The sequence below is a fragment of the Salvia miltiorrhiza genome, unplaced genomic scaffold, assembly GCF_028751815.1.
Source record: "Salvia miltiorrhiza cultivar Shanhuang (shh) unplaced genomic scaffold, IMPLAD_Smil_shh original_scaffold_266, whole genome shotgun sequence".
Taxonomy (NCBI): Eukaryota; Viridiplantae; Streptophyta; class Magnoliopsida; order Lamiales; family Lamiaceae; genus Salvia; species Salvia miltiorrhiza.
Window position 1 is genome coordinate 330,618 of NW_026651513.1, and position 12,073 is coordinate 342,690.

Here is a 12,073-nt window from a genome sequence, read left to right on the forward strand (position 1 = left end):
TAGTCTAGCAAACTATTGTTTTAGGATTCTCCCCTCACGTTTTAATTACACAATAACATGTTCTTATAAAATTGACTTTCTATATATATATCGTACGTATATTATATCCACGTGGTATACTTATTTTAAGGTCAACACTATATAATTTAATTTAATAATATTGATAAGCTAAATGCTTCCTTGGGTTTTACATTAGCTAGTTTTATAATACTTATAATTACTTTTGGTATTATTGTCCATCAGAACTCTTGATCCGATCCACGTGCAAATTATATAAACGGGCATGCAATTGGACAAGTCTCTTTCATAATATTTGCTCAATTGTTCTTGTATTGCTTATTGCACCAGTACTGAAAAATAATGAAAAAAAGCCATTGTACGTTATCTTCTGTTTATTGAAAATTATTGACAATTCTTTTTCATGCAAAATGAGAATCCCTACTCACATTTTTATAGGGGTACTCACATCACATAAATTAGTAAAAAGCCATAATTAGTGAACTTTACAAAGGGAATGTATCAGCGCAAGTGCGGTAGCTGGCAGTGATGACGAGCAATATCATGATCCAATCTCCTACACCATCTAAATATAAGGAAATCAGATTGTGACAACATATAGGATCTGACATATCCACAAATAATGTATCTGAGATCTCTTCATTTCCTTCTTTAAAGATGCATAATCCTCCTAATATATTAAATTCATCCACGCATGTTTCTCTGACTATTTTTGTTCCTACCCCAGCTGTCTGTTGTTGCTGGCTATGATTCTTGTGAGTAAATTAATAATTGTTAATATATTATATCCCATGCATGATATAATATATAGAGGATCATATATCGTCCGGGATTTTATCCTCTCTTGAGGAGTAGTTTGGATTCCATGAGCTCATGTTGGTTGTAAAGGAAGCATCTTCAACTAGTTATATGCACACATATACTCCCTCTGTTTTTTTTTAAGTGTCCCATGGAAAAAAATTACATATATCAAGGAAGTTGGAGTATTACTTTTGTGCCCATATTTATTATTTTCAAAGTGTAATAAATTTATTCTCAAATTTTGAAATAGGACATTTAAAAAGGGGTAAAGTAGGAACTTTGTCATTTTTTATTCTCAAATTTTGAAATAGGACACTTAAAAATGAACAATAAATTTATCTTAATAGGACACTTAAAAAAAAACGGAGGGATTATATATTTAGAGGATCTCCATTTCAATAGGATATCTTCAGCTTGTAATCAAATGGAGATATGGTTGGTCAGGATATATTTATGTTGACCGACTTCACCATTGGCGACCTTATCATAATAATGTAAGAGGCCGTACTGATTAAATCTTAATTGTGACTAATAAGCTTTAACTAGAGGATTAATAAAATTTAATTAATAAATCCTAATTCGGAATTGGGAACCTTAATTGGATGTATATGCACTACACTAAAATATTCTAGTAGTGACACATTTTTCAAAGAATTAATTCTAATATGTATAAATGCCACTAAAATAAATTGTGGTATCTTGTGATGTCTTAGCTAGAACGCGTTTCATAAAAATAAAAGCATTCATAATATTTAATGACATGTGATGGTGTAAGTAATTTATTACACTTTCTAAACGTTAAAAAATTTACTTGCATTTTTATATGGGACAAAATTTATAGATGCATGTGTTGATGTCACTAACTTTATTTATGTCTAGAGATGCAATAAATTTTATGACAATTCTCTTAGTTTTACTAAAGTTATCATTATTAAACAATTTAATTTATTACAGTGAGACATTCAAATGTACACAAATTTTTGACATAATCGTAAACATGGGAACGGTTGTGTCTAATAAATACAACTAGCTAAACTCTATGTTAGGCTAGGCACCTACAAAAAGACACATGTGGTTTTTTTTTTTTTCTGAACTATTATTATTATTATTATTATTATTATTATTATTATTATTATTATTATTATTATTATTATTATTATTATTATTATTATTATTATTATTATTATTATTTCTATTTGAAACATACAACAAGCTATTATTATAAACAAAAAAGTATATATACAAAAGAAAGACAAATAACTCCAAATTATTACTAAGTCATGAAATGATTAGTTAATGGAGAAACAACAATTTGGAATACACACATAATTTAAACATATCAAATTATTCGTGAATCAAAATATATAAACTTAATTACCGATTTAGCTTTCGTAAAAAATACTATATACTGAATCTAGCTAGCTCGTAGGATGTAAATAAAATATTAATTAATATATATATATATATAGATAGCTCAAACAATCAATCAACAAATGTACATGTCGCAAGATTGAACAGAGATTGAATAAAATGAAGCAATATTCTCTTAGAAATCCACAACCTCATAATCGACAGATCTAATTTTCAAATTGAGGCAGCAATCATCTCACTGAGCGAGGAAAGGAATACATGGAACCAAAACATTAATTGCATTAATTTCAAGAATAAATTGTTCAATATTACTATTTATTAGAAATCCAATTAATAATGCTCCCAGTCATTCCGAAGCTGAACTTAATTAAGAATTTCATTCATGATGATCAACGCTACACGATAGACAAAATATCGAAACCCCACCCAACTATAAACGCATGATTCTACAGTCAACTACCAAATTCAAATAAATTCTCAAGAAAAGTGTCAGAGTTCATTGATAAGATCAAATCGAACTATTAAACGGATAAACAAATACGTATTCAGATTTCTCATGCATGTCATGCATATTGGTTGCTATGTTACAAAAAGGATCTAAAATTAAATATAGGCTAAACAATGAAATATATTCCAAACTATTTACAAGTTAATTTTTCAATTTTATCCTAAAATAAACTTCAACTAGAACTTGTGGATATTCAGGCGGACTATAAAAAACAGTAGTTAGAGCACCCGCAACGCGGGTACTCAAGTGGGTACTCGAGGAGAGGGAGGCGGTCGAGGAGGGCGATGCGGGGGGGAGCTCCTCGAGGAGTACCCGAGTTATCGGGTATGCTCGATAGGGGGGAATGGATGGCGCGTGCAATGCACGCGCCCAATTAAAAAAAAAAAAGAAAAAAGGAAAAATTGGAAAATTCGAATTTTATTCGAATTTTGACTGCACCTCCTCGATTTGCGCACCTTTGACCGACCGTTTTCAATTTTTTTTTTTCCTTCTTCTCTTCTTTAAAAAACCCCACCTTCTCCCCACAATCTTCACACCTCTTCTTCTCCAATTTTCTTCTCTTCACACCTCTTCTTCTGCTACAATTTTCTCCGTCATGGATCCACACAATCCAAATTGGTGTGCGTCATCGACCTTAAGATCAAGCAACTTCAAGGCCACTGGTCCCGGGTGAGCATGGATGTGCGTCTCTGGGAAGTTGTTTGGGTGGAGACGCGCAACAATTGGCCGTCCGGTCATTCGGATGATATGATTCGTGAAAAGGCCCAAACCCTCTTCAAGGCTCGAAGCCCACACAGGGCCTCCTTCAATTTCTGGAACGCGTGGAGAGTTCTCCGGAACAATCCCAAGTTCAAGTCGATGTACCTCCTTGAAGACGTGCATGCCTCCAAGAGGACAAAGACTACGGAAGAGGGCGGCTTCACCACCTCGGCGTCGGGCGAGAAGATCTCTTCTGCCCGGCCCATTGGCAACAAGGCGGCGAAGGCGGCGGCCAAGGCGGCGGCGAAAGGGAAGGCAGCAGCGTCGCATACGAGCTCGGATCCTCCACCAGAAATAGTGGAGAGGTTGGAGAGGACCGACGAGCAGATGAGGGCATTCACCGCCCAGTACCAGCGGAGGAACGATATCCGGGAGAGGGAGCTCGATATGCAGCTCCTGAACACGGATACGATGCACATGACAGACGCACAACGTGCATTGCACGCGTCCATGGTCGCCGACGTGCTCAGGCGTCGTGGTCTATCCTAGGCTATCAAGGAATGTGATTTTAATGATGTTTTAGGTTTTTTAAATTTTTATGTATTTTTTTTAGGTGTTTTTAAATTTTTATGTATTTTTTTTAATGTTTTAAGTAATTTTAAATTTATGTTTAATCCATCATTTAACTATTACAAAAATATGCTATTTAAATTATGCAATAAAATTTAAATGAAAAACATAAAATCAAAACTAATATTATCAAGTAGACTATCAAGGAACCTCAATGCAGCACTACCTACTCAATAACACAAGCACTATCAAGTAGGCTATCAAGGAACCCCCAATGCGGATGCTCTTATACAAATTGAGGGGACACAGACAAATGCATGCATTAACAAATGAAAGAGCTATCCGAGTTTGATATAGGTGGGTGCATGCATGCCCTACAAAGCATAGGCACATAGAAACATGATAATCCTCTATCCCAAATTAATAAAATTGAATTTTATGTTTGGAAACTACAGAATGACGATGATGATTATTCATGTTTCATCAGATACCATTTCATTAATTACCATACTACTCCTGGCTGAACTTGTAAATTCCTGTCCGATGATCGAAAATCTAAACTAGCACATATTAATTTAAAGTAAATATCAAGAAATTTGACAGAGTAGAATAGAAGAGTACAGGTCGCTTCCTAGTGAAGAATAAATTGAGAAAATGGACAAGAAAATGGTTACGTGTATATATATATATATATATATATATATATATATATATATATATATATGTGTGTGTATATGTACAATCTTCTCAATGATTGGATCATATATGGTTTAGTACAACAAATTAAAATGCTTATTATACCAACCCCATTACATTATCCGATCCATCCAGAAAAGATTCTCCTTAGTTTTCGGATTTCTCATGCACATGCTCACAGTTCATGCATGTTGGTTTTTAGGTTACAATCAAATCCAACAATGCACTTTTAGTGGTAGTGGTTAGTGTAATATATACCTGAAGCCAAAGGTCACATGAGTTTCAATTCAAGTCCACGGTAATGCGATCTTTACAAATCTATGTTTCCTTACCAAAAAAAAAAAAATGTACAAGATGAAATCCTCTAGAATGCAGTTGGTGTTTCAAAATGTGTCCTATTTAAAATCTGACAAAATTTTAGAATAATGACTATATAAAATTTATTTATCCATGTAATTAATTCCCTCAAAGTTCCTAAATATGGAATAGGAATATCATTGAAGACTAGAACCGCCATAGATATATAGCATGAATTTGAATCTCAAAATAGTTAATGGGGAACAAAAATCATGATTTAGTCCGAGAGAAATATTTTAATCCCTTCTTATTTTATACACCATTTTCGATCAGTACGTAGCAGAAATATGAAGATTCCCAAAAGTAGTGGTTTGCACACAGAGAAGATCATCGATAAGTCAAAGTTAAACCACATGATGGTTGAATCTAGCTTATATAGTAATAATAGAAAACCTGAGAAACAAATTACTTGATGGCCTCAGTCAATCTATCTCGCAGCATCAACACATCAAGGTTTGAGATATCCCGGGCCTGCAACAGCACTTAAATTAATCAACCAAATCCAACATCTTTGCACCATAATTTTTGTCTTATAAATTATACCTCAACCTGGATTTTGTGGACAAATCTGTCCTTCATTCTGGTCGAGACACTGCTAATCACATCAAACTCTCTCCACTGTAACTCAGCAAGGACTCGTGATAGCCCTAAATCAGATCTTTCGCTGCTATGGGAAATGATAATCTCCATCCCATCCGCGACTATGTTTATTATCACATTATTATATATGCCATTCGAAGTTTCCACGTCTCCGTTCAACTTGTTTCTGCGAATTTTCAATTCTTCAATCTTCTTCTCCATCTTCTTTATGTGACTCGCAGCTTCTTGTATTTGATCACAAACACCGTGTTTTCCCTTAAATATAAAATCATGGAATACTATTAATCAAAGCCTAAAATTAAGTTTCGATCTAGAACGTGGCCTGCAGATTTGGGGTTAATTATCCCATGCATCCACAAAACAATTCACATGATTAAAAAAAAAATTAAAATTATTAATTAACCTTGATCTGATGATGAGGAAGAAGGGAGCTGAGAGAAGCATAAAGGTGTGACATTTCTTGCCTCCTCTTCCTCTCCAACTCTCGATGCATAACCTTCTTGCTGCTGCTCTCCTTTTTCGTTTTTCCATGTAACTCCAAATCTTTCCTTCTGCTCACTTCTGTGTCGTTGGTGCCGATTGAGAAACTAATTAAATTATTTTCCAAGAAATTGTAATCCGTATCCTGGCCGATTTGGAATCCTTGAGAAGTAGTGGTTGGGGTTCCGAAACCTAACTCGTGATGATTGGGAAACATCTTTGGTTATTTGAGGATCTTCAATATCTTATTTTCAATGAAGCTCGCAATCAAGAAGGGGATACGGTTGGTCTAGTGCGTGGAGATCTGCAATTCCATGGAATTAGAAAAGCAGCTATAAGATTGTATATATATGACCCTACATTACATATTTTAAAATATTTTGATGTGTATAGTGACTGACTTTAGACGACACACTTAACATACTAAATAAAAGCACCTCAAGCCACCTCATATACATTTATATGGCTTTTATTTAGTGTTCTATAGTACCACTTGATCCTGTGCCTCGGTTCACTTGAGATTTTTAGCTTATTTTTTATAAATACAAAAAATCTATGCTAATATAAAAAAATATATTGGGCACAAAATATAGATTGCCTATTACAGTAATTAATTTTAAGAGTAATTGTGTAAATTATATATTATATATTTAAAAGAATATATTAATTTATTAGATATCAAAATACTGCAAAAAAATATATTAATTATTTACATTACGTTATCCAAAATCTATTTGATATATATTTGGAAGTCTTTTTAGAATCTTAAAAAAGATCAATATATATCTTATAAAATCTATTTACTTAACAACATAAATGAAAATAACAATAACTCACTATTATATAAATAAATAGGGTACGTATAACATATTCACTAAATTGTATATAAATATTATCATACATTGAAATGCATGTGTTTGAAAATTATAAATTAATAACTTTGGGACCTAAGAATTTCATCGAAAAATTAACAATTTATTAATACATCGATAAATTAATAATTTATTAATTTTATAATGTGTGAAGATAAATGAAAGATAATATTTAAATTAAATAAATGTATATATTTTTCAATTTATTGTGGCTTATATTATTGAAGATCCTAATGATGATATTCAACAATAGGTTCATATTTTAACAAGTTACCATAGTATTCATAATTATAATATTTTAATAATTATTAATTTAAAATATCAAGAGGACCTATATGTTTATAAAGAGATTCTAAAAAAATTATTATTTTATTAAAATTAATGATTTTTCGAATTAATTGGCCCAAGTTGGGGCATAAGAAATTTATTAGCTAGTTTATATAGTATATAGTTTATTGATTTATTGAGTACTTATTTTAGAAAGGGTTTACTATATTTGTAGAATCAAATAGACCAAATTGTTAATTGAAAAATTAAATATAATAAATTATTAAATCTATATTTTTTGTTTTATCAAATAAGATAACATTAATTATGTGTACAATGTATTGCTAGTCATAAAAAATAAACCCATACTATATATGGACTTACGCTCTAAAATATCATATACTCTTATATTTTAAATTTTTCAAACTTTTATCTTAATCTAACCTCTGTTAAATATTGATTAACGGAATCATTAGTTAGTACTGATTGAACGATACCAATCCACATATACAGATATTTAAAAAGAAATTAAGATTTTTTTTTTTTGAAAAATTAAAATACAAAAAGTAAGATTTTAACCATTGCTTGCTATTCTTATATATATATATATATATATATATATATATATATATATATATATATATATATATATATTCTCTATTATTAGTAATTATGGTTAAATTCAATTGAATAAAAAAATATATTCAAAATATTTAAAAATAAAACAAGTTATAATCAAAATTTATTTATTAGAAGGTTTGTTTTTACGTAGAAATGCATGCATTCTTCGGTAGCTAGTAACTTAAAAAGCATAAAGCTAGTCTCCATCGTTAAGGCCAATGCGGAAGCATCCTCACCAACTAATCTCCATATATTGATTGCAAGTTCAAAGATGTCCAATTAAAAATTAGATACTCCCTTCGTCCCAGCTTTTAGTATCCAACTTTTCTTTTTTGGCCGTCCCACATTTTAGTATCCATTTCTATTTTTGGTAAAAGTAGGTGGGGCCCTTACTCCACTTTAATTATTTTAACTCTCACATAAAATGTGGGACCCTTATTCCACTCATAACACATCAATCACTTTATTAAAACTCGTATCGTTCTCAACTGGATACCAAAAGCCGGGACGGAAGGAGTATTAATTAAGATCCTCGTACATATTAAATTATAGGCATATATGTAAGGTGCTTTTTCCTTTACAGCCCAGCGGTAAACATATATATGCATGAGCTCATGGAATCCAAACTACTCCTCACGACGACAAAATCCTACACCATATATATGATTCTCTATACACCATGCATTCATGCGATCGAGCAATATAATTAATTTCACAACCACCAAAAACAGACGGCAAACAGTCACAGAAACATTGATGTGAATTGAATATTTGGAGGATTATAAAAAAGAAAAAAAAAATCGTATCTTAAAGGAGCAATTTAAAGAGTGCTCAGAAATCATATTGTCACAATCTGATTTCTTTATATTCAGATGGTAGCTAGGAGATTGGATCATATAAATCCCCTTTTCAAATTCACATGAGATTGGCAAAATTGTGTAAATTAAATTGGATTAATTATAATTATAATTATAATTATAATTTAATTGAGACAGATGCGCCATGGATCGATCTTGATATATGCGCATTGAAGTGCGCCTCTTACAAATTTATATATGTCGTGAGTAGGGTTCTCATCCTAATCAAAATACATCCAGAAGAATTTGCAACAGTTGAAAATTGGAGAACACATATAACAATGACTTATTTCACCAATTTGATAATATATTTGTTCATTTTCATTTCCACGATAGTTCCACAATCACACAATTTTAGTGACATCAAAAGATGTGTCACAAAATTTGTTACATTTTCAAGTGTAATAAAGTTTAGCTATACCAACACATATATATATCTATATACTTTAATTACACATAACAATATAAGTATAAATTTTGTTACATTTAAAAATATAACAAATTTTGTGACATTCAAAGCTATCACAAAATATTTTGTTACACACATAAATGTAACAATATAATTTGTGTGTGTGTGTGTGAAGGTGTCACACTCACACACACATTCCCAAATATTATATATACACACACATATATTATTATATTACTTTAACTATCTATAAAATTATTTTTTTCAAAGAACTAAATTACATTGTTATAGAAAATAGCCACACATTCACATGACACAAAAATAATCATACTTTTACATGTCATAAAAATAATTACACTTTCAAATGTCACTAAATACAATGACATGTCTTTATTTTTGTAACACGCATAATAGCTAGCTACCAACTATAATATTATAACTTTTTTTGGTTATATTTAAAAATATCACTAATTATGTCACTATTGATTCTGAAACATTTTTCGATTTTTTTAGAGGCTATAAATAGAAATAGATTAAAATTCTATTCGATAATTTCCTCACTAATCAAGAGGATTACTTTCCAGTCTTCTACACTATTTCATGTGAACATGTCTTTAATCTAGTCAAAAACAATTTGATGGGCATTAATTAAAGTGGAAAAGGTGATAATATATATTCATTTTCATTTCCAATCTTTTTTCACAATACTATTTAAGTCTCACTTGTCACCTAATAGAAAAGAATTTAACAAGAGACGCACTGCTGTGTCTGCAGATCTCCCCCTCCCTCAAAATCATCCGATTATCACTTTTAATTATAAAAAATACTCCCTTCGTCCACTAATTAAAAGGTCTAGGAGATAAAACACGGGTTTTGAAAAAAATGTATTTTTATTAGTTGAGTGAAGAAAGGTATTCACAAAATATATTGTTAATTGGTTGAGTGGAGAAAGGGACCATGTATTGTTTATTAATTGAGTGGAGAAAAAATATATTGTTTATTGGAACCCACCAATTAAAATATGAATAAAAACTTACTAAAAATAGATAGACCTTGAGTTGGTGGACGGACCAAAAAGAAAAATAGGTCTTAAATTAGTGGACTGAGAGAGTATCACTTTAATTTGAAATACTCTATCACTTCTATTCAGAATAATCCTTAATTACTTTTATTATTTTCCTTTGCGCTTCGACTTCAAAAAAATTTCCCTTTTCATTTTTGAACACTATTCCACCACAATTAATTCTTCGGTCCATTTACCCTTATTTTTCACCTTTAATTCATCACTCCTAATACTAGTTACAATACATTTTCACTTCTCTCAATACACTCAACAATTTCATCTTAAAACTCGTGCCCTTCCTAAGAATTTATTTAGAGGATGGAGGTGGTGTAATTAATTTATCACTTTTATTCAAAACAACGGTCACTTACACTATATATCAAATGTCCTTTACAAAATGAAATGAAAGGAAACATAGAATACATTCGGTAATATTATTTTCTATGCATTTTATTAATTTACATGTGAATGCACCGTACAATAAAATATGTCAAGTGAGAAAAGGATCTGCTACAAAGCCCCATCCTAAATTTTCGGCGCCTCACGACATTGATAATTATGCGTTTACTTCATGTGTGAACACTATTTATTAGGTTGCTTGCTTTCTTTTCTGTTCAGTCACCATACACGTGAACACAAGTTTAAATAAAAATATGAAATGTAGGTCCATCGATCTCCTCATCTTTTCTATGACTTAACCATTTTTCATGGAATCCCCTAAGTTATTGCAGATCTTAACACACAAAAATCCCATTGAATATAGGATTTTTAACATATATAGGTTTCGGAATCCCAACTACTTGTCAAAGATACCAATCCAGGATGATCTGATTATTGATTATGATTTATTGGAAATCCATTTCTCTGTGGGCAGCTGGAACTAGAAGTGAGAAAAAGGAAAGATTTGGAGTTGTGCGGAAAAAGGCAAAGCAAAAATCAATTCATCTGATCAACTATGGTTTCAACTCTCATTTAGATATATTGCTCGTTTTAAAAAAGAAAAAAAGAAAAGAAAAAAAAAATCTCTAGATCAAAACACAAACCCTTGATGAGTTCAGAAGGTTTGAACTTGCAGATAGAGATTTAGATTTTAGGCTTTGAATAACAGTATAATGAACACTAGTCCTTTCTTGATTACACGATCAACTACAAAGTCTTATATTATCTGGCTAAAGTTGTTTTCATGGTTTTGTACAAGAGTGCGTTCTCTTTGGTTGTAAAATTATTATGAGAAAAGAATGGAAATGGAAAGGTGGGAAAATTTTATCATGGGAAGATGAGATGATTCCTCCATTTTTGATGTACTTGAAGTGAAAATGAGGAAAGAAAAATGGTGAAATTCTCTTTTGTAAAAAAATTAGGGAAAAGGAAGAGAGAATTTAATGGGATAATTTTTTGTTATCCCTTATTTTTTCATGATAAATTTATCAATTAAAAAAAAACGCACCCTAAAGGAAAACACAATGTTTGTGATCAATTACAAGTAGCTGCAAGACACATAAAAAAGATGAAGAAGAAAATTGAAGAATTGAAAAGTCAAATATAGAAAATGTAGAAAGCTCAAATGGAAGTAAACATATCGTCTCAGATGGAATGGAGATTCTCATCTCCCTAGCATCGAAAGATCTGAAGATATAGGGCTGTCGCGAGTTAATTCTTGCAGAATTACAGCGCGGTTAGCAGTGTTTCTACCGGAGTTAATAAGAGATATATTGTCCACAAAGGTAAAATTTAAGAGACTAAAATATAGTGCATAGAAATATATAGGTGATCAGTGTATATGTATTAGTGATTCTCACGGACAGGAAACCGTCGATTTTGGGCCTAAAACAGCGATTACGGTTCATCGGAAAAATGAATTGTATCCGGCCCATATAATATTCT

The 12,073-nt window shown here is 31.3% G+C and overlaps 1 protein-coding gene across 2 annotated transcripts; it reads right to left on the reverse strand.

The window, feature by feature from the left end:
- Nucleotides 1–5,252: 5,252 nt before the first annotated feature.
- On the reverse strand, nucleotides 5,253–6,472 carry LOC131003754 (transcription factor bHLH36-like). Of its 2 annotated transcripts, none has more exons than XM_057930301.1 (3): nucleotides 6,024–6,472; nucleotides 5,564–5,875; nucleotides 5,253–5,491 (listed from the first exon to the last, which is right to left on the reverse strand). In XM_057930301.1, the coding sequence occupies exons 1-3, from the start codon at nucleotides 6,315–6,317 to the stop codon at nucleotides 5,426–5,428; spliced, it is 672 nt and encodes a 223-aa protein (XP_057786284.1). In that variant the 5' UTR covers nucleotides 6,318–6,472; the 3' UTR covers nucleotides 5,253–5,425. The 2 variants fall into 2 exon arrangements, with proteins under 2 accessions (XP_057786284.1, XP_057786285.1); XM_057930302.1 differs by having other exon boundaries at nucleotides 5,570–5,875; nucleotides 6,024–6,433.
- Between the last annotated feature and the right edge of the window lie 5,601 nt (nucleotides 6,473–12,073).